The sequence below is a fragment of the Coturnix japonica genome, chromosome 4 (assembly GCF_054131305.1).
Source record: "Coturnix japonica strain WE chromosome 4, WE-NBRP24, whole genome shotgun sequence".
NCBI lineage: Eukaryota > Metazoa > Chordata > Aves > Galliformes > Phasianidae > Coturnix > Coturnix japonica.
In genome coordinates this window covers 20,041,454-20,068,711 of record NC_140666.1, presented here as the reverse complement: position 1 = coordinate 20,068,711, position 27,258 = coordinate 20,041,454, and the positions used below count along the sequence as shown (strand labels likewise).

The 27,258-nt window shown below is 43.2% G+C and overlaps 1 protein-coding gene across 1 annotated transcript; it reads left to right on the top strand.

The window, feature by feature from the left end:
• Positions 1–3,058: 3,058 nt before the first annotated feature.
• Positions 3,059–13,709, top strand: LOC107312868 (ras-like protein family member 11A-like). Its single transcript, XM_015860679.3, has 4 exons — positions 3,059–3,387; positions 4,751–4,807; positions 7,268–7,350; positions 11,044–13,709. Exons 1-4 carry the CDS (start codon positions 3,243–3,245, stop codon positions 11,509–11,511), a joined length of 753 nt encoding a protein of 250 aa, XP_015716165.1. The 5' UTR covers positions 3,059–3,242; the 3' UTR covers positions 11,512–13,709.
• The last annotated feature ends 13,549 nt before the right edge of the window (positions 13,710–27,258 follow it).

The window sequence follows — 27,258 nt, the reverse complement described above, 5'->3', positions numbered from 1 at the left end:
GCACACAGTGGCAGCAAGCTTTGGTTAGAAGCATAAGAAGCCTGGGTTAGTGTATGAGAAAATGAGACTGAACTGTATGAGCAAAAGAACTAGAGATCGATTGGTCTTCTTCCAAGATGCACTCTAAAACTGCTCCCACATTTGTTGTAGGCAACCAGAAGCCACCACAGCTGCCAAAAGAAGCAGTTCAGCATTTCCCCCACCACTGGCTTTCTTTCATCTCTGCCCCCACACATCTCCTCTCCAGTGTCAGCACCAGCACCTGCACTCAGCTTTTCCAGCAGCTGCTCCATGCCCATGACCATTTCAGATGCCCAGCTCTGCCCCCTTCTCACACCCCACTGTGTTGGTGAGATGCAGAGAGCTGCAGGGTGGAGCTGGGGGTGCTTGGAGCTTTTCTGTAAGCAGCAAAAAGCTGCCCTGTGTCTTGTTCCTCATTCCCCTTGAAGGTTTTGTTGGCTTTTCTTGCTGCTGTTGCACACTGGGCTGTTAATCTCAGAGAACTGCTGGCGATGACTCCAGGGTCTCCTTCCTAATTTATGAGTGCCGCATCCAAGTTCAGCATCATTTAAGCATAGTTTGTGTCAGTCTTCTCTAGATGCATTGCTTTACATTTATCTAGACTAAAGCTTCCCTGCCAGCTTTCCGTGCACTCGCTTCTTGAGAAGCTTCTGGAGTTGCTCAGCACTGACACAACATTTGGTTACCCCAAAGGACATTTACTTCTGTTTCTGTCAACAGTATCTCCTCTTCTGGAGCAAGTCAGCAGATGAGTATTGTTCTAAGAATGCCTTTGCTAGTATAGAATGTTCTACACGGTACTTCTTAGCTTATCTGGCCTTTTTCCCTGCACTGAAACCCTTCTGGCCACCTAGACACTGATAGATTACCGCCATTTGTTTTCACAGGAGAGCTGTAGTGATGAATACTTTTATATTACTCACTAGCATATGCTTTTAATAGGAAATGGTAACAAGGGTTCCAAGATCATACTTAGAGACATACCATGTTAATCCTCAAATTTATAACGCATCCAGCTCAATGACACGGTTCAAAGTGCCCTGCTTATTGACCACGAGACTTGGAAATTTTCCTCTCACTTTGCCTGTTCTTACGAAACTTCTGCAAGGTTAAAGTACCCGACTGAAATTTCCTGGAGAAGATTTTTCAGTGTTTGGGTGTTTCCAAAAATCTGGAAGCTCATTTACTCCATTCACATAGGAGTCATGTCCCAGAAGACACGTGATGTGGCGACTCTCTCTCAGCACCATGATCCGCAGAGCCTTCCAGGCCTTTTGTCTCACTCCTCCTCAGCTGACTGTCATGATGGTCAAAGTAATAACCCTGAGTGCTTACACAACTCAGTGCAAATATTGCTTCAGAAGAAGTTTTTAGAGGGGAAACCGTGCCCTAGAAAAGTGACACATTCATGAATCTTCCTTATCCTGTTCTTATTTTGCTGAACTGCAGTGAACCAAAGCTGGATTTTTCTAAAGCTCTGCACCCACTTCACATGTGATATGCTTAGGTCCTCTGTGGGGCTGGCATGGGAATGGAGATCATTTGAAAAGCTGGCACCCTGTGCTTTGAGAAGGAGTGGCAAACTAGAAAGCTGGCCCGTTTTCCCTTCCTACTGCTCATCGCCACGGCCTGGCTTCTGAAACCTGCTGGGAGAGCTCTGTGTATGCTGTGATTGAAAGCAGCTGCACAAAAGCATCTGGGCACAGAAAGCTCTTTTGGTGGCTTCAGCCTCTCCATAAGGAACCATGCCTACCCTCTGCCTGGCAGGAGCACACAGAGGGCAGGAGATATCCGTGCACCCGGGTCTCCAGGCCCTGTGGGTGGATTAGCTGCGGTGCCACTTTCCGTCAGGATCTGTTTCCCACACAGCGTGACAGAGCGCACGTCTCAGCAGTGTGCTGCAGGCACCAGGCTCGCCTCTTCCCATCGCTGTCTGAAGCCCTTTGCAGACCTCTTCTGACCAGTTTCGCAGAGACGAATGCTCAGACTATCTTTTCTGTAGTTTAATTTACATCTGTTTTATATTATGTGCAGTTTTTTTTTTTTTCCTTTATCTGCCTCACTCCCTCCCCACCGCTCTTCGCTTTCTCTTCCCTCCCCATTATCCTTGATAACTGAGAGTTGATTGTAGCTCGTGTACGGTTACATGCTGTCATCCCTACAGACCTTGCAGCCGCCAGCTGTCTCAACACTACACTAGGTTTCCCTATAGAAGTCATTCTTTCTTCACTCCCTCTGTCTGGCTCACCCCGATGAAGGATTCTGAACCCTTCCTCAGCCTTCCCATAGCTGCTGTCAGCCTAAATTCACTTTTCCATGCTTAGAGACACAGCAGTGCCCCAACATGGTTTTGATCCACATTCCAATGGGCCATTGCAACTGCTGCCACATAAAAACCAGTAGATGAAATGTATCCAGGAGGATACAAATGTGAGCTTACTTGAGGTTACTTGTAAGTAACCCAGGGCAGCCTGATCTGGTGGGGGTCAACCAGCCCATGGCAGGGGTTGGAACTGAATGATCTTTAAGTTCCCCTCCAACCTGGGCCATTCTATGATTCTATGAACCCACTACTTTCTGAATTCTGTGGTGGAAAAAAAGAGGTTTATTTCCCTGAAGAGGAGCGTCCCATCAGCTCCAGCACTCTGAAGGGGCCCTTCTGCAGGGCACAATAGGCCAGGGAGAACAACAGAGTGTGGATTTGGGATCAATTGAAAATGCAGAGAAACTAGACAGGCAGAATGGGATTATTCAAAGCGGAACGAGAGCAGGGTGCTGGGGTGACTGTACCACGCTGCAAACACGGCTGTGATGACTGAAAGCCAGAAGGACCAGGTTTTAGAGAGGAGCCAAGGGGAAGCACATCAAACAGGCAGCAGGGAGATAAAATGGGGAGCGGGAGCGTAGTGGGTGGATGGAGGCACACGCTGGTGCCCGGCCGGAGGAATGTCATGGCTTCACTTGTGATTGGCTGCCGAGTGGAGGAGTCAGTTTTCACGGGGGTTGATCAAAAAGTTTCCTTTTGCTTTCCAAAGTCGCTGTCTGAGCAGAGGCATCGGAAGAGGAGGCCGGTTGCTCTAACATTCCTCGGGAAAACGACTTAAATGCAATGAGAAGGCTTCTCTTCCCAGGGACACACAGCCAAGAACAGACGCAGAGAAGCTGTTTTCCTTCTCTTCTCTCCCAACTCCTACTGGAGTTGATCAGCTCTCATTTCTGGCATGCGTCTCATCTCTCAGGATACCATGTCACAGTATTCTACTAACTTTCTCTTGCTTCCCATACCAGAGTATCCGGTATTAGACTGCGTGCCCAACAAAATCATCAAGCTGGTGGTGCTGGGTGGCAGCAGCGTTGGCAAGACAGGTAAGTCCTGCTCACACCTTTTGCTTGCTGCCATGCTACCTGCAGCTTTGTAGCTCACAGCCACGGCTGTGAAAACTCTCACTACCTTTGGAGCCAAAACATTTTAAGTTGCTTTGTTTTTGTTTGGCTTGTTCTGACTCATTTATGAGGCAGGTTTGCTGCAGGTCTGTGACCAGGCAGCGTGAGGACAGGGCACAGCGTGGGGAGTTCTGTACTCACAAATGAATTTCTGTGACCCTGTGTGAATCATTTAATCTTCATGTCCACACCTCCAAAAATGGGGCTACTGATTTCTGTTCTCCTGCTGTAAATGCTGACTGCTGTGTGGACAAATAAGAGCATACAGGATGTGCCTGCCCGTGCTATTCTGCAAAGGATAGAAGAGGAAAGAAGGATAAAGCAAACATTATTGCTTTGGAATAGATGATTCATGATCCATTTTTACTACGTCTGGGGTTCTGTGGTGCTCAGGAAAGTGTTTAGTTGTTTTAGATTTGAAGCAGCCACATTTCTGTATTATTTTTAGGTACTTTGTTGAAGGGCACAGTCAATTTCACTTAAAGGTACCAAGGAGGAGACTCAGTACATACTGTGAAAAATGTATATATTATTTGAAATGAAATAAGTCTATGAGACAGTTGCTTTCAGGATAAAACAGAGTGGTTTTGAAAATGTTAAGGAACCTGCTGAGATGAAAGCAGTAGAGGAATATAAGTCACCGTGGCCATAAAGGGCCTTTAAATGTTATCAAGAGATCACAAAAAAGGAAAATGTTCTAATCCAATAGTGCATGAAAGCACCACGGGTTAAGATGAATAAGAAGGCCGAGAGCACTGGAGCATGACCCGTGTGTGTACAGCACATGCAGTTTGTTTGCTGGATGTAATTAGATATCACTAAAGGGTTTCACGAGGAGGACTGAGGATTTCTAAGGCTGGGAAGAGCCATTTGATCCCTCAGCCACACTTCTGATATGGCACAGATGCCTTAAAAGTCAGCATTTGGATTCATTTCCGTACCGTAAGGGTTTGACATGTTACTCTTCTCCTAAATTATTTTAAACCAAAGGTCAGATTGTTGCATCTGCCGTCACAAACAAACAGTCCTCCACGGCCCACACCACACAGCCTCACTGAATGTGAGGGGTGATTTACAATACAAATTGCTAAAAACACTGCTTTAGCTATTACAGTTTGGCCCCAGTCCTTTCTTGTGAGTGCAGAGAGAAGGATTTGCAGAGTAATAAGTGAGCAATAGCAAGATTAAGTTGGTTTCATATTATACTAACTCTTCCAGTAAGATACTACATGTGTTCTGACTTTGGTTCCCATTAAAGGCCCATATTTTTTTCATTGTTTTACAGCTCTGGTTGTGCGCTTTCTCACTAAGAGATTTATTGGAGACTACGAAGCCAATGCTGGTGAGTCTGTTTTCTGCTGCAGTGCTGCAGATAGCTTGAAAAGGAATCCACTCTCTTTTGTGACTGGTGCACATTACAGGAAAGCCGAGCAGTGTTAGATGTCCATGAGGTGCATATTTTCAGTTAATAGCCTCAAGCTATGAAAGCAATAAATCAAAGCCTCATTATTCACGTTCCTGTTAGCCATTTTTTTTCCCCCCAGCTTGATGGAAAAGGATCAGAGTAAAAGGCTTGCTTGGGGATATACCTATACTAAAGTGCAGGCTCCAGGAACAACTTGTATGTTGACCAAACCACAGAGAGCCAGTGCTGCTCTCTGCAGCCTCTGGGAAGCCAGAGGAATTCCAAAGCACACAAAAGGCAATTCAGAACTTTTTCTCCCCATGTATTCCTTTTCTTTCGGTGGCTCTTGTGGCAATTGAGAATTTCAAATGGAAGTCTTCTTTCTGTAAGATAAGCAAAGGGGCCATGCAAGCTCCTACTTCATTTCTTGTTTCGTTCTGACACCTCAGGAGATGCGTTCATGTGAACTGCTTAATTCACAGCCTCTGTTCCAAGTAAGCATGGACTGTTTTAGCCAGGATTGTAGAAAGGATCACTGTGCTCATACCTACAAGCACATCCCACACGTAGGCTATCAAATATTTTTTGGGGGGGTAAAAAAGGAGGGGATAAAAAGCAGCAACACACACTGAATTGAAGACATGCGGTGAGTTCAGAATAATGAGCTAGGAACAGAGATGGCAGTACAAGACACGTTTGATCTCTGCTTGTCTGATGAAATGAAGTCTGAAAGCTCCTCTGTACAGCCCCCTCTCACTGACCCCAAGCAACCTTGATGGCTGCCTGCATTATTTCTTTCTTTTCCTTCATCTTTTCTATGGGAGACTGTACATCAAGTCAGACTTCTGAGCTTTGCAATGGATCATTGCCGAGAACCACATGCTTTTCTCATTAAGCTACCAGCCCAACAGCCAGGCTGTAGAAGAAACAAATACACCAGAAATAGGAAACAGGTGGTAGTGTATTTGTGACCATTCAAGCATGCTTTTTCTTCAACTGTGTGTAAGGCAGAGCACAGCCAGTGTCTGGAAGTACCAGGTCTTTTTTTCCTGCAGTGTATTACAGAGTAAGAATGATATGTTGCCTGATCTTGGTACAGTTCTTTCCCATAAACCAGCACTGTTTTTCCAGCTTAAGAGCTGATGTTGGTTGTTTTTTGTTTTTTGTTTTTTTTTTTGTTTTTTTTTTGTTTTTGTTTTTGTTTTTTTAATCTCCCCAGGAGGGTTATATTACCTCACAGAGTCAGTATTAAAATATAATATGATAACATAATATGACAACATTGGATGCAGACACAGCAAACCGCTATATTGAATTTCCTTATATTGTAAATACTTCTATATTTACCTCTGGAGTCAAAGCACTTGTTTCCTCGAACCAAACCTTACACAGGCAGTTGTCAAAGCGATGGCATTACTGTCACTAACTGGTTGTCCTGTTGGTCTGCAGTCCTTACTCTCCAGTAGATAAGATTTCTCTATGTTTGCGATGATGGACATTGTTTTAAGATGTAGAAGTGACAACTGTAGTTGGACGACACTGAAAAGTCATACACAACAGCTGTGGATATAGTATTTCTTGTACATCCATGTGACTTGCACTAAGTTCTAAAGAAAAATGATGATAACATCAATCTCTGAAGCTGTTTTTATCATAACCACGGATAGTTTGTAGGATGAAAAGATTTCTTTGTCACTTAATGTGCACTCCAGTAAAAAAGTAAAACTCAAGCCCAGAACAGTGATGCTCTTCAAAGAGCTGGGTCCACCCTAGGTCTCTTTGAGCCAGGACATGGCCTTGAGAATCATTCACTCATGTTAAGCAGAATTCCAATTCAAACTGTCCAGTCTTTGGGAATTTCAACCAAGCTCTGACTGCTAAAGTCACACAAATCCCAGTGAGCATCTGCATTTTCTGTATATAGTCACCAGCTCCGCATCCAAACCTAGAATACTTTCTCATAACAAATAAATAAATAAATCCAGACAAACGCAAAAGGAATCAGTTCACTTAATTTACAGTAAGCACCTAGATAGCTTGGCTAGAGATTAAAAATATATACTGCCTACATTTTAAAAAGTTAACAATACAAATTGGAAACCTGAATGGGATTGGATTCATGCAACCACTTTAACTGAATATTTGACTCAGTACTAAGTTCTGGATTTCCCATGTGCCTTCCTGGAGATACAGTGGAAGCATTCAACTACATAACAAATAGAAAACCACCTGACTTAAATAAACAGCCACACACTCTCCCTAGTTCCACCCACCTTTCTATACACAGCTATGAATCAAAAGCCTCAATTTCTGGCTTTCAGTACCTTCACTTTCCCCTTATGTACTATTTCTTTGTTGTCATAGTCCCCGACTCTAATGATCTTGCTTTTCCACCAGGTGCACTGTATTCAAGAAAATTCACCATAGATGGGGAGCAGATCTCTCTACAGGTTCAGGATACTCCCTTTGTTTCACTGGAGGTAAAACATCTGTTCAGTGCATCAGTACTTTACAACACAGTTACCGTCTCTTGTTTGTTGTCAGCATGTTAATCTGTAAATAACTCAGTTTTCCAGAAGAAATACACCTGGGCTCAAACCCAAATGAAGACTTTACAGGTGCACCTTAAACCCCACCAAAATGAGCCCCTGAAGAGGTTAAGTCAGGTTCCTTTAAGAATAAGTCAGAATTAAAACAAATCTGTGTCTTTCTGAGGGGACGGGTCTCACAGCAGGGGCTATTTCAGCCAGAGTGCTTTTCAGTGCTTTCCTTGCTTGTTTTTTAATTTTATTCATTCCTTATTTCTCAGTTGTTAGCATTTACATATTTCCCTCTTTCTGTTGGTATTTGAGATGTTCTAGATTTAGTACCTGACCGGGAGCCAAACACAATCCAGAATTAAGATGTCTCTTTCTTGAAGAGCAGTTTTACTTGGATGATGAAAATGATGTCAGAAGAGTAGGAATGGAATTAAATTTGTTTTTTATGTGAAAGGTGAAAATCTCAGGGGAGTAATAATTCTTATTAAAAAGATGAGATTTCACAGTAAAATTAGACATCTTCTTATTGCTACCACATCTAACCTTCTGAAAAGCCTCAGAAGTCTTCCAATTATTCTAGTGGGACTACGGAGTACAAAGACCCTAAGCCAGTTTGCACAGAGCAGACATTGCAAAGAGAACCTGGTGGTGTTGGCCCAGCACTTACGGGGAATGCCCAACAAACTTAGCAAAGGGAGTCCCCTCCCTGCTTTATAAGGAGGGAGTGAAGCAGTTTAACTCCTTCTTTCACACTGGATACATGTTTATTTTCTGATTTCCCTGTTTTAATTAAAACTCTGCTTGAGAATTTAGAGACAGGCAGAGAATTTAGAGAATTCTGTAGACCAGAGCTCTACAAAATGCAGTAACGCCAACAGCTGAGGCTTCGTAGTCAGAAACTAGTTTAATGTAGTTAGGAAAGAGTTTCGTTTTCTTTGTCCCATTCAAAGGCCTGCACTATTTCAACAGTTCCCACAGACAAGCTTATCTTAGCCTGGATCTCTGCTGGCATCAAATAGTGTATCTGAAAGCGTTTTAAAGGACTGCTCTTGACCAGAACTCTCTAAGGCTGAGAATAGGTTGGACTTGCTGGTAAGATCCTTAAGAAAAACTGCTGTGTGCAGGCATTTCAGGAGGAAGTCATGTAGAATCCTCAGGACTGCAGTCACACCGGAAATGTTCATGTTTAAGAGCGAAACAGAAGCAAAGAGATAACTGGTTTTGTTAGGCGATTCACTGCTGCTTGGCCTACACAAGGCAATTCACTGTGTGTTTCAAAATCCATTCTGGAGCAGAGATTTCCATTTAAAAAGTGGCCCATTAGCCTTTGATTTTCCCTAATAAAGCATTCCAGTGGGGATTATCCATCCATCTCACTACTGGGTGGGCCTAGCTGGAGTAACCGAGAGTTTCTGCTCATTAGGGTTCCCTTCAAATGTACACCTTCTCCAAAAGCATTTTCAAGCTTGCCAGAGCAATTAGTTCTTTTCTCCCATAAAAGGAATTTGCTGGTGAAAAGAGGCACGCAGGACATGAAGGGTGGCTAATTATCTGCAGGTTGGACACAACCCAGACACCAACAGTGCAAATTGCCCTTCTTCCCACAGTCTGCCCCATCCTGGCTTGAGTTTGCTCTCGTTTGCCTTTGAAGCAGGGCTGCTACGAGGCTCCCTCTTCCTTCTGTATGCAGCTCTGGTTTGTTTTGTTTTGTTTTGTTTTGTTTTCTCGAAAGGGGAGCACGGACAGGAGGGTGATGAGAGCATCTGTTAAGCAATTTCACTGCTAGTAAAATACGTTAAAGGTTTAGCTTTGTATTACTGTGAGCTGGCAAGAATTACTAAATGTGATGAGCCAGTGCCTGTATTGGCCGCAGTGAAATAGGAAAAGGGCAGTTAGTTTGAAGCACTGCTGCTGAAAGCTGTAAGCCTACTTTATAATCTCAGCCTTCAGAAATTCTGCTTCCTCCTTCCCACAGAAGAGTCTTGACTGTAGTCCTTCTTCCAGTTGCCTGAATCAGTTTTGCTCCTTTTCCTCTTTTGCTTCCTGAACTTAGGTTTTATAATTCATGCTTAGATGTCTAAATAAAAGCAATACAGTTTGGGAGGTTGCTGAGTGCAAACAAATCCTGTTAAAACGTATGGGAATGGCAGATATGTGTTGTGTAGACAAACGGATATTGGAGCATAAGTTCTAATACTTTAAATTTCCATGACTGATAATGAACATTTTTACCACATATATTTTTTATTCTTTCTTAGGATCAACTAGGTTTCTGCCATAAAATCTCTGAACACTTTTCCAGGTGTTCTGTGCCTTTGGAATTAAACTCATACATGAACAACATAACAATTTATGAATGATGTTGAAGTATCTGAAATGTTGCCTGTGTTAGTTTAGGAAGATAAGATCTGACCTGTTACGCTGGATCTGTCCTCCCCAGCCAACCAGCTGAATTGTTTATTGTGCTAATTATGTTGATTTAAAATGCCTCCCCTATGTCTTACTGAAGTTGATGATGACTTGTTGAATGGAATTTAGCAATAATAATAACAAAAAACAAAACAAAGCAAAACAGAAAAAAAGGGGATCTATTTGTGATGTTGAACTCCCACTAAAGAACACAGAGGAACCTCTAATTCCCTATAACTTCAACAAGGGCTGAATATGTTCAGTGCCTTGTTGGGTATGGAAAAAAATGCAAGGTTCCAGAAAGCCTGGATTATTGACAGGAATGTCCGTTCTTATCAAACCGAGCACACTGGTAATAACTGCAGCACTGATCTGCCTGTCTAGTTGGGAAATGTGCCAGCAAGGATAACAAAGAAGAGAGCTTTAGCTGAAAATAGCCTCATCTTGAAAAGTAAGCTGATCTCTTTTCAAGCTCCATGGTATTGTGGCATTGTATTCTGTTTTATACTCTCCACACTGGTGACTATTATGGCTGTTTGAGTAAGAGCTGTGTTGGGCAGAACAAATGTGTGACCAGCAATGCACTAATATAAGCCCACTGCAGCTGCACAAACGAGCAATGAGATTTCACCTCATTTTCAGTTCCAGTAATTGGTTATTTGCAACAAATTGCTTTTTCAAAGTAATTTTGCTTCTGACTGTTTGAAGAAGTGTATGGCAGTAAAACCTGCCGGGCTTCACTTAATGGAGTTAGTGAGAACGCCTGTCCATGGAGACACAGAATACAGCATACAGAATTGGAAAGAGCCATAAAACACAGCTCAGGGACTGCCATTCACTTGCAGCAGTGTGAATAGCCTGCTGAGATTTTTTAATGCTTACCGCACCAATCACCATTTTACCCGCATCTAAAGGTCAGGCTACTGTCACTGTTGTAAGGATTCACCAGATGAGAATACGGAATGAACTTGTCAATATCAGCACTAGGTTGTTCTCTTGTTTTCAACATGGTGGCTTTGTTCCCTGCTGCTTTAACGTGCTACTGATATAGAGCGGAACTTTCTCCTGTCTGGTGTATCCTCAGCAAACAGAGGTTTCTGCCTTGTGCTGAGCAAAAGCCGCACACCAAAACACTGCTCTGAGCAGCCAGTGCTGCTGTATGACTGCTCTGTCTGCTCCCTATTCTCAATTTTCTAATCTCACACCTCTTGGTTTTGATGGCAGGATGACACTGACAGCATCTGCTGCCAGGAGCAGATAAACCGCTCGATCTACTGGGCAGATGGCTTCGTTTTCGTTTACTCCATCACAGAATACGAGAGCTACCGCGTCATCCGGCCCTTGTACCAGCACATCCGCAAGATTCACCCCAATGCTAACATCCCCCTGCTTCTGATTGCAAACAAAGGAGACCTCCTGCGAGCCAGGCAGGTGTCCTCCAAAGAAGGACTCCAGCTGGCCAGCGAACTGGGAGGTACTTACTATGAAGTCTCAGCGCGAGAGAACTGCGAGGGCGTGCATGAAGCCTTCCAGCAGCTTTGCCAGGAGGTCAGCAGGATGATTGGCAGCTGCAATGGAGAGAAACGAAGAGGCCTCCACCTTGTCCGACCCAAGTCTCCAAATATGCAGGACTTAAAGAGACGTTTGAAACAGGCTCTGACTTCCAAAGGGAAATCTGCCACTACGCTTTGATGTAGCTGACAAAAATTGTTATCCACACCCCTGGACAAAAGGCAAGCAAGTAAGCTGGTGTTTAAGGGAATCTCCAAATTACAGCATTTGGGCTGTATGAGAGGTTCCTTCATTTTGTCTATATATCTTCCTTAAAAATTCCATGTTTGTTCATCAGAGAAACTCACAGAACGTTCTCCTTGGGGTAAGAATGTAGAAACTGATTTAAGGTATAGATTGTCCCAAATTATTTCTTTTCCAAAAGGAATGCAGTAAATAGTTTAGGCTTAGAATGTAGATTTTTATTAATAAAATAAATAAATCTTACTGTTAAGAGGAGTGGCTTCTCTTGGGGACAGCTGTGTTCTCAAGTGTAGGCAGTAGGCTACAGCAAGGCACCAGGAGAGTGAGCGAGCAAAGCCAAACAGATTTGCTTAGTCACAAGACTGGAAAATAAAGGCAAAAAGTAAATGATAAGCATAAATAGTGAAAAGTAATAATTTAACAAAGATAATAATTCAAAATCTGCAGTTTAGAAGGTGTTCTTAGGAACATGGGGAGAGATCTGCAAGCTTCTATAGCATCTCTTTATAGAGGTGTTTTCAAAAATATCACAGTTTATTTCAGATTATTTTTCGTTAAACACGTACCATTTCTGAAAGGGACTCTGTGGGCACAGTGCCTTTTAGCATCATTCTGTAGGCAGGTTCTCAATGGTCTACTTGTCATTTTTGTGTAAGTTCCCTATGTGGCAATAAGGAACAAGTAGAGCAGGGTGGCTATAAAACCTGCAGAGAGCAAATGGGCTGTATTAACCAAGAGCAAGGATAGGATCTGAAATGATATAACCTTTTTTCTAAATAAGCTAGATGTCGTGCTCAAGATGATCTTTCAAAGAAACAAAGCCTTTACATGAGGTATATTAGACTCATTACAATATTTTTTTTAAATTTTTCTGCAGAAAGGATTCTATGATGACTGAAATACCTGGCTTCAGGTTTATCATTTTGTTCTTTGCCTTAAAACCAGGTTTTACTTTATGCATTGCAATGCATCCTAATCTCCAGTCTGTCAATAGAGATTTCACTGGCAGTGTCTCACTGCAGTGGTTCTCTGCATGCGCTGAGGGGTTTGAAGCTGCATCCTGTGAGCTGGCCAATTTTATGGTCGCGATAACAACAGTATGAAGCACCCATCATTATGTTCCTAATGGGAATGGAAAGAAACTGGGTTGGACCATGCAAATGTCATGGTGCAACAACCTTTTCTTTAAACACACCACCCAAGAACTTCACAGGACCATGGAATGGATTAAAACTCAATGATTTACACTGAGGAACACGGGAGGGGAAATCCTAGTTTGATGGATGTGGAGAAATACTCCCAGCTGCAGCAGTACTGAGTTAACTCAATGTTTTGCTCGTGAACAGCAAAAATGCAGATTGAGTCCAATGAGTATCCATACAGCTCAGGGCTTGGAATTCTGTTTTACCTTTTGTTTGCCCCTGGACAGCTCTACTCATTATTTTCTTCAACACTTGGATTTGCGTTAGCTACAGCGCACCTTCTGTTTTGTTTATTGTTCTCCACAGCTGACATTCTGAGATGTTCTGATTAATTTAAAACTCTTCTATACACACAAAGCAACTGTGCTTTTTTTTAAATGAGCTTCAATTGGTAGTAGAGAGTGAAATAGAAAGTTGGTTCAACTAAACAGGGACTCAAGCAATATTAAGGGATTTGTACTTCAGCTTATGGTTTATTAACGGCTTGATATTCAAGCTGGGTCATCGTCCTCTTCGCATTTTGGTACGGCATTGGTTAGCATGGAGATTTCAGTCTTCCAAATTACTAACAGCATAGTTCAAATAGCAAATCTTTAACATGAAAATGAGCAAAGAGATTGTGAGAGACAAGCGAGCTGAACATTGTTTGCATCAGAATAGTGATCACCAGTTTTGAAAAGCAACTACATATCTTACCATTATGGTACTGCATAGCTGGGGCTAAATTTACTGAAGACAGCTTGATGCAATTTGTTTTCATAAAAGCCTAAGGGAATTAGGCCCTCTATCTTATTAAATTTGCTTGTAACTTGCTCTTTCAGTCCTTATCCTTTATTTGGGAAGAAAGTTCAACACGTTTCAAAACTGTCAATGTTTTCTTTTCAGTAGCAACTAATAAAATCAGACAAGGCCTCTCCTGAGTAGTATATAAAATGTACATCTCACATCTTTAAATGTTCTTTGTTTATAGTAGGCTAAAAATATTTTTTTTCCTAATACTCTGCTTTGGAAGTATATGCAAGTACCTCAGTCTATGCACTCCTACATATATATTCCCACATTCCCGTGGCACTGGTGGGGGAAAAAAAAAACATCCATGTTTTAGCTAAGGCAAAAAAATGTTGAAATACTTAAGTCTTCTCCTAAATTCTAACGTGGCTAGCATTTATTCTGCCACAGAAATTGGAGTATAGCATTTCCTTCATTCATTAACCAGCAATACAAACCTGGTGGTACCTTTGATTCTGGTTTTAAGCCCGGACTTACCATCTACAGGGGATGATTGAGCTCAGCATTTTTGTTCACAGCACAGTACTGAAGCACTGGAGCACACTGCTGTGCCATTTTTGCTCAGCAAGGAGGAAAGAGAGCAGTAGCATGAAAAGCATAAAGAGAACAATACAAAATTCAGTGCCTAAAAATGACCACATAAAATATCAAAGATTAGCCACACAGAAGCCTATTCTGAATCTCTTCAATCTGCCAAAGGGAAAAAATGTATTCTACTGGAGCTTTGAAATGAAACTTCTAGAGAGTAGATACTTGACATAAAGTCAAGGGAGAAGAGGAAAAAGCAATTTGAGGGAAATGGTGGGGTTTGTGGTTTTGGCTGGGAGTAGGGGGTGGGGTTTGGAGAGATTCTGGTTATCAAATCAAATTCTCAGTTATTCTGCTTAAATCCAAATCAACTCTGTTGGAAGCAATGTACTACAGAATTAACTTTTTTTTCCCCACTCCCCATATCCCTCTTAATTTTCCTGAATGATTGAAACCTTGTGCACCATCTGGTTTCCAAGACGCCTTGCAGCTGGGTTCACTTGGGCACAAAGCAGTTGAGTGATCTGCCCCAAGGTTACACAGCTGCGCCGAAGCGCTTCCGCTGAGCTCAAAACCGGTGTCCTTTGTAACATCCACTCCAAGCACTTCCCAACTGCTACCAGGCTGTACTGCCTCCCTCGGGGATGCACAAAGCACTGTGAGTAGAGTGTAACTAAAAGTTGGAAAAAGTCACTTGAATGACAAACTGCACTAGGAACGCACTAAGCGAAGTGTTTCTGATATCCTGAGCATTGTAGACTGGCTTGTGAGTCACAGAAGATATTAGAAAAAGATAATTCAAAAGATAATTTAAAAGGAAAGCCAGACCCCTTCTGACTTGCTTGGTAAGGATACTTACATGACAGTTGTCTGTATTTTCAGTAGAGATAGCTTAAATCTTAACATCTGAATTCAGGTTCCTCGGGTTGTTGTGATTCCAGTATTACATTTGAAAAGTAGGAGGAAAATGGAAAATTCAGATCTCAGTTTCAAGAAATGGCTCAGACAGAAGTGCTGGTACCCTGGGTGCCCGCATTGCATAGGCGCTGTGCCAGGTGTTCAGCTGAAGGAGCACCTTCCTGTGGCAAGGAAGGAAATGTTGTACCAGAGGACCATTGTCTAATGGTTTCACATGTCAAACTGGAAGACCACCACCTCGTTGTGACGGTGGGGTTTCCCTGTGCCAAGCAGGAAGGCTTTGGGTCAAATCACCCTGAAGTCTGCAGAGGCAGTGCGTGACCCCAGGGTGGCAGAATATGATGATATATTGGCCAGTCTTGAGTTGTTCATGTATTTTCCAAGACTTCTTATGAGCTGTTGTTGTCTCTTTTGGGACTAGCATAGGAAGGGCATGCAATTAAGTTAAAAAGGTCCCTAGACCCATTCTAAAATCCTCAAAAGCAGAGACAATGGTCCTAGAAAATGCTGTCCCATCGATCACCTCTGGAGACAAAGCAGGACTCCTCCTCAGATACTTTCTCACCCTCCTCCTGCTGGCTCTCCCTTCCTTGTCCCACTCCGTTCGCACCTCTGTGCTGCTTTAGTTTGGCAAGGAATACCTCTGCAATCACTCTTCCTTTGGCTTTAAAGAATAATTTTGGTGTTTAGCGTATGATATATTTCCAAATATTTTAACTCCAGATATGGTTTATATCAAAACAAGAGTGCCTGCTTAGCCTTTTGAACTTCTTTAACTAAATCATTTTAAATCACGCTTAAATCAAGTCAGAAGAGCTCTGCATTTAGACGAACTTTTGAATTCATGCCATTTCTCCCCAGATGCTCTCACTGGCTTCACTCAGTATCTTCCTCCCCTGTAAGCTCATCTGTGCTGCTTAGTCACTGCTTACTTAAACCTGTTTAATTCATGTAAAGTTTTGCTGCTCTTTTCTGAAATCTCTCCAGTTTAATCAAGCAAGTTCTGTTCTCTAGGCAGCTGTGTGAGCTGCAGATGAGCTCAGAACAGCTGGTGACTTTCTGCTCTGTCAGATTTTTGCCCATTATTGAAGATTTTGGAATAAGCAGGAGCATGGAGGGAGATTCATCAAACCAACTTTGGGTTTCCTTTTGCTTGTCAGCTTCCTTTGGTGGCAATAATTCTATCCATCACAAGATGGACCAGGTTTATCCAAAATGACAGTGTTTCAGTTTGATTCCTAGAGAGGGAAAGATGCCGAATATGAAGCAAATAGATGAGTTGATAGGCTCTGTAATCATTGTGATCTGAATGAATCGGATCTCACCAGTCCTCCTTTGCTTAGAAGATACATTTCTTAGATTTTCCATTTTGTCCAAATGGGTTTCAAGACACAGCCTCTGGATCTCATCACACAGATACTTACTGTCTCCTCTGCAGCAGGTCAAGGGGAAGCTGCACATTTTCTAAATGCAGTGGATGAAAGAATGTATGTCTTGTGCTGTTATTATGGATGATTGTGGAGACTGTTCCTAAGGACAATGTTTTTCTTCTTCTTTCCAGGCAAAAATGCAGAATGCTAGCAAAGAGTAACTGGTCGTTTTGAAAAGCTGTTAGCTGTGTTTGCTGAACCGGGAGACAAACTACTTCCTCTGCTGGTTAAAAAACCCACCAGATAAGTGGGGGTTGGGATTTTTAAGATGCAGCCTTTGAACTCTTGCAGAGAGTTGAATTATGTCACTTCTTGATGGGGATCCAGGTTTCCACTTGCTTGCAGGAGACTTCACTTTTCACACTGTGCTCTGCACTGTATTTCACTTCAAAACTCAGTATTATCCTGATGATAAAAAAGAGAAATGTCTTTGGAGTATCATTCTGAAGTGCAACAGCCCATTATCTCAACTCCCTATTTTTGATGAAAACCAAGGATGTCTAGGCTGCTTTTACAGTTGTTGGGGACTGGAGCTCATACTCCATAGGCAAATGTGTTTATCATTTCAGATGAGCAACACTTGTTATTTAACTAATGGAACAAGGTATACTGTCACACACTTCAGACATTCTGTGACTGTCAGTAAAGAGCAGCGGGATGCGGAAGTGAGAGGGAGGCATAAAACCTCCAGACTACACTCCTGAGATTTCTTGTTAGAAAGAAGCAAACTTTCCCTTAAGCACTGAGAAAGGTTAAGAGCTGGTGGTAGCGCTGAATATAAGGAAAGCAGCAGCAGCAATTCTGGCTGAACAACCCAAGCTCCATTCCCTTGGCTTGATAACATGGAGGGCATCAACTTCTTCATTGAGAACCTCCTAAGTTTATAAAAAGAGTTCACTGAGAAAGCACTGGTTCTCTGAGAAGGAACCAAAATGTTTCTGTGAACTACACATCTTGTGGTGGTCAGCTGAAACAGAGAACCAGAACCCAGGCCTTGGAGAGCTGTCAGCATTTCCCATCAGCATCAGTTCAGAGCAGTGGTGAAAAGCCCATGTCTTCATCACATTCCAGCCCCCACGGTTAATTAAGACCCGTGTCAAAATCACTTCTAAAGGTCTACAGCAGTATTGCGGGTCTCAGTGTAGGTCTGGGACAGTTCCAGCAGTGAATGGAAGGTTTGAGCTGCCATTCCTCTCCCCCTTTAACCACAAGGACCACCTGTGTAGCTGATTCCAAGAGCTAAGACTGAACTCCATATATCTGATCAGTGTTGATCAGCCTGTGCTGGAGCTCAGTAACTGGCTCTCAGAAGAATCATCATCTGCCAAAGAAGCAGCTTTTAAAACCCAAAATACATATTTGTGTCAGAACTGTGAAGTGATACATTCTATATGCAAGTGCTATCATGCTGAGCACTATTTATTGGGCTGCTTTGAAGAAAGCAAGAAGTTTTGTTTCTAAATTCTGAGTTGTAATCATTAAGATTATTCATTTTTATCTGTTTTCATACACTTAGTTTTAGCCATTTGCACTCGTGAACCTCACACTAGGGAACGAGCCAAAGGAAATGGAGCGAAAGGTTTCTCCCTTATACATTTGACAGTGCACATCTTCCCCATGCTGTGAATATGTCTCAGTGCTGGAAGAACTGAGAACCACAGACAGGGCTGAGGAAGGGACCATGCGAAGCCCAGGTAGCCTGCAGCCCTAATCCCACAGCAGCCAGTGAGAACCACTGGCCAGGCAGGCACACATCTAAAAAGCAGAGCAGTGTTCAGCACCTACTGGCACACAGTTTGCAACGAACTTCAAATCAGGATAAAAGCAGTGGGTTGTTGAAGGGTTAAACATTTCCTGCCTTTAATCTGGAATCACGTAATGTGGAATGAATGTTTCAGCTCAAAATGTTTCCTCGCTCTGGCAGTGTCATGGTGAGAGGTCAAAGTGTGGGGGAAACAGAAAGAAAAAAGGGGGTGCATGGTGTGGGGAGCCGGGGAAGCACACACACCCAGCAATGAGCAGGATGGGTTCTGTAGCAGCATCAGCCCAGCTGGGCTGGCTGTGGTGCAGCCATGGGCAAAGTGTGGGACGTTAGGGACTTCCTGCTCCAGCTGCCTCTGCTTCTCCCATGTGTGCGTGCTTCTGCTCTGGGCACAGTTCCCACGCTACATTGCAAAATATGCCTTAAGTTTCTCACAGTATCTCTGCCCAGACACAAACTGCAACTTCGGCCCTTCCTGCGGCCGGAGGTGGCCCTCCTCTGCGGCAATGCCTGCTGTAGTTACGTTTCCTGACAATGGAGGTCTTTTCCTGTGCGACCAGAACTGGTCTGTTCACCAAAGGGCTTTATCCAGGGCAGCGAACTTCAGTTTAAAATCCAGCCAAATTTCAGACTACCGCAATTTAGCAGAGCAGCCTGATCTCAGACGGAGTGTTACCCAGAGCAGCACCAGCCTTGTGCATCTCACCTGCACACCTTCCTGCCAGCACAAGGCAGTCAGTAGCTTATGACTGTCAGTCCTGTTAAAAACCATTCCTACAGATCAATGTATCTCACATTCAGCAGTTTTCCCTGCGGTTTCCACCTCCTCTGTTGCAGGCAAAACAGTTTCCACGTGGTGAATTCTTACTTATTTAATTTCTTACCAATTAGCTTTAACAGCTTCTCACTGATCCAGGGCCCGAGGAAAGAAAGAAAGAAAGAAAAAAAAAGAAAACATAAACAATTACACAAACACTTAAGCAGTCACCTTTCTGCCCTCTTCCCCTTAAGCCAAACACAGCAGTCGTGACCTCCCTGCTCTCACCCTGGGTTACCCCCAGCCTGTCCCATTTCTTGTTGCAGGGTGGTATGGAGACTCTGCATGGGTTTCAGAGCTGCTGTGACATGTCACTGCCATCCCCTGCCTGGTTTCCCCTGCAGCTCCCGGCTCCCAGACCTGCCCTCAAACAGCCACAGCAAACCCTACAGGTTATACTCAGCACCATCCTCCTGCACAATAAAAATGGGAGCTGCCTCCCCATGAAAACGATGGCTGAAGCACAGGGAGATTCGGGAGATCTGCCTGCTGCTGAGAATATTAAATTGTCCATCTTCCCACCGAACGATAACAAATGTCTGAAGGGAATCATCTGACAAGTCCTCTTGCTCAACACCACTCACCCCTAAGCTGCACGAGAAAAACAAACTCCTTTCACAGCAGGAAATCCTCAGGCCAGTTTGTCAGCAGGATTTAGAAACATTTCAATAACAGAGCTACTGACATTAGGTTTTGACTGAATGATACAGCCAGGAAGCAGTAAGCGCACATTTCTGATGGGTACCAGGTAGAGTTATCCACCCTATTTCTGTTGGGCACGTGTGGGTTGTAGTGCTTTCGGGATAAAGATTCAGGCTCTTCCAACAATCCTAGCTCAAGCATTAGGTCTTCTGAAGTGTTCTACATTAAAACACTTTATTCAGACATAGGAAAAGGTCCAACTGAAGCCCACAGCCCTGAACATTTTATTTCTAAAATGAGCCACCTGAAAATTCCCTACATCAGCTTCATCACTTTCCAGCATCCTGTTCAGTCTTCAAACTGAACTCAAAGATCCAAGGGACCTAAGGGACCAAAACCACTGCTGGATGTTGTTCAGCTTGTCCCACCCTTATGTACTGGTTCCTATGCAATTAGAACAAGTATTTTTTTCCTTCGTAGGGTGTTTCAAGATGTATTGATCAAAACTTCTGTGCGTAAGCAAGGTGTCATGCTGTTCAGAATATTATCGTGCGTGGAGAAGAGTTGATGGTTTGTTATTAATAGAGCAGGTAGAGGGGATTAAACTTTGCTCTCTAATCACAAACAAAAGCTACAAGAGCTGTGCAGCTTCTGGGTAAACCTAGGAATGAACAACTATTCCTAAGGAAAGAGTATCCCAGAAGGAGAAGCCCAGACTGATGTCTCACAGGGAGCTGAATGAGAACAAGGTCAAGCTTGGCAGCCTGCCTCCTCTTCACCTTGTGAATACTCTCCAAGGGATGGGGCTGGAACGCAACTGTTTTGACGCAGGGTTTCCTGTTGCAAATGCTCTGTGCAGGCTCCACATCAAGCAGCTGGGATTTTTTTTTACATGCCTCAGCCACATTTCAAAGTGGTATAAATTGCCATAGCACCATGGAGCCCTGCAGAACAACAGAAATTGGGCTGCTGGTTTTTATGAGCTGAAGATCCAATCCAGGCTAAAAATCACCCAAAGCAAAATATGTTTTCAAGGCTAGAGAGGCAGTTTCACATCTGCAGCCAAAGCTGAATTTACCTCTGCAACCACAGGAAGAGTTTGCAGAGGTAGTCTTTGTGCCTACTGGCTGTCTCCATTAAGCCCAATGGAAGATGTTTTGAGAGTTGAGTAAACACTTAAATAAAATCTCTAAATATTCAGTGTTCCTCTGATTTGCTTTAAACTCCTTGGGCATATTTTGTGTTCCTTAGTCTGGTGAGATTCTCACACAAAAGCTCCTGGCGACAGGGACTGATGTTGCTGGGGTATCAGTTACCCTGTTGGGCAGCATCACATGGCTGTCTGGTGGGGTATAGGACTACTTGCATAAAACAAATACAATATCACAGCAACAAACAGATTATGTGAGCTATGAGCCAGAAATGTGCCCTCACAGCCCAGAAAGCCAACTGTAATCTGGGCTACGTCAACAGAACTGTGGCCAGCAGGGTAAGGGAGAGGAACCTGCCCCTCTGTTCTGCACTGAGACATCACCTGGAGTGCTACATTCAGAGGTGCTCTGAACATCTTCAGTAAAGGAGACATGGAGCTGTTGGAGCACATCCAGAGAAGGGCCACAAAAATTATCCAAGGAATGGAACACCTCCCTGTGAGGACAGGCAGACAGCTGAGGCTGTGCAGTATGGAAAAGGGAAGGCTCTGAGAGACTTGAGAGTGTCTTTTCACTATCTAAAGGGGCAGTTGTAAGAAAGAAGGGGGCAAACTATTGAGCAGGACTTGTTGTTGTAGGACAAGAGGAAATAATGCCAAAGTAATAGAGGAGAGATTTAGACTGGATATAAGGAAGACATTTTTTACAATCAGTGCAGTGAGGCACTGGCACAGGTTGCCCACAGAGGTGGTGGTGCCCCATTTCTGGAGACACTCAAGGCCAGGCTGGATGGAGCTCTGAGCACCTGATGGAGCTGAAGGTGACCCTGCTCACTGCAGGGGGGTTGGACCAGATGGCCTTTAAAGATCCCTTCCAACTCAAATGATTATATGATTTGATGTTTCTATGTATAGATTTACCACTACCTTCTAGCACAGTTGAGAAGCCAGCTTGGTACACCCAGACAGCTAGCAATTGCCTTCACAGTCAGGCATAGCTGTTAGCACAAAGTTCCATTCCAACTAACAATCCCTTCTTAGATGCAAAAACTTTTGCCCCGTGCTAGCACAGCCCTGTTGCTTCCAGTTTTGGGGCTGGTTTGGTTGGCATTAATTGAGGATGTGCTGCCCCACTCAATTGTGTGATACGGACATGCCCTCAGAGTTCAGCAGCTGGGTATTTGTTCTGGAAATGCTTGTGTGCTCACCCGCTCAGCACAGAAACAATGTGATGTGCTTTTTTTTTTTTTTCCTAAGTAGTAACAATTAACAAAGCACAACCCGTATAATCACACAGCACTGCTCAACATCATTGGAGAAGCACGCAGCAAAAGAATTACCTCCCCACTGCTTCTGAATAGCACACACACACACACACAAAAAAAAGTAAATAATCTTACCACAAGTATTCAGTGAGCGAAAAGAGAGCCAAAATTCATCAGCAATGTCATCCCCCTGCCTTAAACATTCAAACAGTGCTTAATTAATGCCTTACAGTATGAGTAGCCTTTACAGTTGCTGGGCACTCGGTGCGCTGTGGGTTGGGATGTGGCAGACACGGCACTCCATAAACATCTCACTCAGCAGAGCCCGCTCAGCCCATGGGACATCCCGCTGGGAATCCAGGTCTAGGAGAGTGTGAGCGCATAAAAATAAACAGGACTCTCATCCACTTATTTAACAGGGCATGAAAGCAATTAAAGAGATACTGAGGAAACCAGTCATGGAAAATGTAGGTCACGCTATTTAAATTCAGCTTCATGATTAAACTCCTTCTTCAGTACGTTTCCCGCTCCATGTTGTTTCTAATGAAGATAGCAGGGATATAAGCACCAGGATCCTTCTTCTCACTATCAGTTTACCTTCCAACATTCTGCTGAGTCCAGGCATACCAATAAAGACATCACTGCATCATCATTGTTGCAATGGATCAGCTTGATGCATGTTTTGCCCTGTTGCATGCTCTGCCTTGGATTTTAGTTACCTGTATTGATCTTGACACTAAGAGAAAAATGAAAGTCCCCTGAACATTGCCTCATGCTATAGCTCTGCTTCCCAGATAACTGATGGTTCACTGGCCCACAGAACCGCATCACCTTCATCACATTTTGTCTTGAAAATCCTTGGCAGGTGCATGACAACCTGCAAACAGTTTTTTATAGCTGACAGCAGTCTAGAGTCTGAAAGGTTCAGGAATTGTCTAGGCTGGATAAGCTCTTAAAGGAAGCATAACAAGTTATCTCACACCTGCTAGCATGTAACATCACCTACTGTTACTCTCAGTTGTTTATTTTTGGCTTATTTCTTTAGTATCTTCTCTATGGACTCAGTATGTACTCAATGGAGGCAGTTATGTGCCACTGACAGCTGGGTTTTATATGGCACCTTGTACCATTTTTAAGTGACAGAAAGGCTGTGTGTGTGGAGAGTTGCCCTTTAGACCAGAGAGTAGGGCCACAATTTTCCACTATTAAGGTGCCAAACTATGCACTTGATCTGCCACCACCCAGGCATCCCAATACGCATCTGGGGCTTTAATGAAGGAGGATGGCTGCTCACCAGTTGTCCATGGACATACAAACAATTGATCAAGGTTATATGGACACCAACACAGAATCTGGTGAAGTTCTATCTGGGGAACTAGGAGCTAAATCACAGAAAACAACATGTGGTATCAGGATTTCACTGTAGGGAGAAGACTATTTAAAACAGAAATAGTAACAGAATGGCCTGAAAAACATTGGGCTGACCTATCCAAATATTTGAATTTCTGAAGAATCAGACATGGAATGAATGCTGTTAAACCTTTCCATGACTGACCCTGGCACAAACCATCAGAGCAAGTGAGTTAAACTTGCTGGTGATGTGCAGCTGGTGGGCACCATCGATACACAGGAGGATCAGGCTGCCCTACAAGAAGAACGGTGTTCCCCTGGGGAACTGAAATACAGTCATAGGATGCAGAGCAGCACCTAGGGACTGAGAACACAAATTTCTCTTCTCATCAGTCAGAAGCAACACAGAATGAGAAAGGTGTTACTGTAGTGAGTATGAATATCAGTGTGTTGCACCTCTGAAACAAGAAGTGTAACCTGAGGATACTAAATAAAATAATTACTGCAAAGGCAGAGACCGTGAGTGGTGATGTACATGGGCTGCCTGAGACCTTTCCCTGAGCACTGCTCGCAGCTCTGATGGCTCCTATATCTGATAGAACAGGTGCAGGCAGAGGGATTACTGAGCACAGCAAGGCCTGTTGTATGAGAGCAGGCTGAAGCCATGCTTATTTTTTTGTATCCCAGAATCTGAATGTGTTTTTATGTCCATGTGGCATTGCATATTCCATTCGGACCTATTGGCTCAGATGTGGTTGGACATTGGTGGCAGGGTTGCAGACAGAGTTCCTGTGCCCCCTGGAGCCTTCCTCATCTTGTTCTTGCACTTCGCTCCATTGTGCTGACCAAAAACATTTCTGTGGTCACCTGGGAACAGAATCAGAAAATGGATCCACCCTATCAATGACAAAGAGGTTCTTTTTCAAGATCACATCTCCAGCCAGCTAAATGCCTCTGGACTTCTTTGAAATTTGAGATTTACTCAGCAAATGGTAACTGGAGAATCTTAGGAAAATTGCTTATGCATTGTACAGATGGCTTACATAAAGGTTCATACTTGGGCATGCAAAAAGCACCCCAAAAATGGACACAAATACACCCATCAGAGTGGTGAAGAAAAATTCCTCATCTGAAGAACAACATTTAGCAGGAGTCAATGCAGAAAGTGGACAAGAATTAGCAGCTGCAGCCTGGAATTAGCAGCTGGTTTCTAACCATTGGAACAGGGAAGTTGTGGAAGAGCCTTCAAGTGAGGGACAAGAACCTGAGCTAGATTTAAGAAGAGGTTTGACCCAGAGGAACTGTACAGGACAGTCCTGCAGTAGTTGGGAGTTACCTTGCACATGAAGAGGTCTCTTCCATTGAGATGGAACATCCAGAGCCACATGCCAGACATGCTCCTCTCTTGGTCACAGAACATGGTAAAATGTGTGCATTCTACATTCTACACACAAAATTAAAACCTTGGCCATTCCTCTCCATATTTTTGCAATAGTGTGCAAATGCCACTTCTACAGTTTATCTGCACTTTTCACTAAATAACACAAGACAGACCAACAATTCATGGTGCAAGACAGGAGAGAACAGGACTTTGCAGTCAGCTGGGATAACAGCTTGAGAGATTTTCTTTTATCTTGGAAGGAATAAGTCCTAAAGTAAGTGCAAAAATGGCATATCCTAGTCTTTCATGTTGAAGACCTGCACAGAATTCACCCCCAAATCATCCTTCAGTTATATTAACTCCCCCATCCAGAGCAGATTGATTCCAATACACAGAAGAGAGGAGCTGGTCACAAAGGTTTGAAAGAAATGGTTGTATAAGAATGACTGATCCTAAAAAGAAAACATTTCAACCGAAACTGATAAATGAGGAATAAAATGTGGTTTTCTTTTGCACCATCCTACAGCTGTAACGTAACATTGGGATGACACAGGGGTTTCCTTCAGGGCATGCCTCACCAAGAAGCATGGACATGGCCACAAGTGCATGTCACCAGCGAACTCCCACTGTCTGCAAACCTGCAATGACACCTACTGGTAACCGGTCAAAGATATTCCTGTCTGCAGACAGCATTAACTTACTTGCTGCCAAACATGCAAGTGATTCACACTTATGTCCTGGTCTCCATTATCAAGATTCTCTGCAGTGTTTTTGCACAGCAGAGTGCATGAAGCTGAGCTCTGTTTGGCCTGGCTTGTTTGCAAACCATTCACCATTTTCTCTCCTTTTCTGAGCTGAGCAATCCACTCTGGATCACATCAGTGAATCTGCCTTGTGTAGGGGCCTTGGAACCCTATGACCCTTCATGCCTTAGGCCAAGCCAGCCAGAAATGTGCAGAATGGAACATTTGTGGACCACTTGCAGACTTCCACATTAACACTTCTGTCATCCTACAAGATGGGAATTGCCCTTAATCCAAAGTCCCTGGCACCCAATAGCTAGCTGCTCTCTGAAGGCCTAAGAAGGTAACCCATTCCTTATTCAATATCACCTGGGGTATCACTCATCAACTAGAGAAAATAAGCAAGCACCACTTCCAATAAAACAGTCCTACTGCAGACAGCAAGGGAAACCAATGGTATTTAATAGATGTCTAGTTTTAGAACCTGACACTGGAAAGTTTCAGAGAGAGAGATATTTCCTTCAAAAACCTTTGCTTCCTCACCTTAAGGTGAAGACTTTGATAAAATATATCCACCAAATCTGTGGAGGATTGATCCCACACTAAGCATTTCACAAACCAAAGGAAGGCAAGAAGTGCCCACACCGTGAAAAGTCTCAATCGTCATCTCAAAGTTAGCACTATGCTTTCTAATGTTGAAATAACAGAAAGGAAGGGAGGAGCAGGAAGGGAGAAACTGCATATACTCTGAAGCCTGGAGAGGTTTTAATGCATATTCTCGCAGTCTAATGGAACACATCATGATAATTAACCCCTGTACAGAGTACCATAAATCACAGCAAAAACACAAGCAAAGTAATTAGAGTCAGGAATCCCACGTGAGATATTCTTACTGAATTCCTTGGATTTGTCCCAAATTTTAAATTGCTTCCTTTGTTTTTATCTAAGGTATTTCTGGGTGGCACTATAGCCATGCATAAATAGTGAACGTAAATTATTTCTAACAACTGACTTATGTTACTTACTTGCAGTATAAAAAATCTGCCAGAGTGAGGTGAGTTACACCTCAGTGAAGAACCTGTTTTCCTTATAGAGAAAGATCATATATCTCCATCTTAAGTAATATGTATTAACATGTATAAAAGGTTCTACAAGTAGTTTTGGAACAAATATCTGGCAAATGCGTAGTGCAAAGCAATGAACTCTCTCCACTTCAGGAGAGAGACCTTCTTGCAACAACCTTCGCTGTACATAGCAGGAACTTTCACTGCAGAGACATGAGGAGACACTTTGCTAATTCTTTAATGAAGGGTTTATGAATTTTGGACTGAGATTTCAAAAGAAATGTAAATCAGAATTTCCTATACAAAACTGGAGTAGATAGCTCACAGTGCTATCTGGTGGTCACCCCAACCTATGCATTTTGCTCATCCAAAACCTTCAAGAGGAAACTAACATGTAGAACACACAATCATTTCAGGTGACTCCAGGAAAAATATTAGCTTCTAAATGGAATACTTTATTCATGGCTGTAATAGGCAGAGAGCAAATATGTTGGCTACTTAATTTGGCAAATTCTGGGATCTTCCTTTAATTAGAGCTAAATAGAGTCTGTTCTTGAATTTATTTCTTTCTACCATTCTGCCTGCCCTCTGATATAACCAAACAAGAACTCCACCTCCTATTTCTGCAAACATGTTTTTCCTC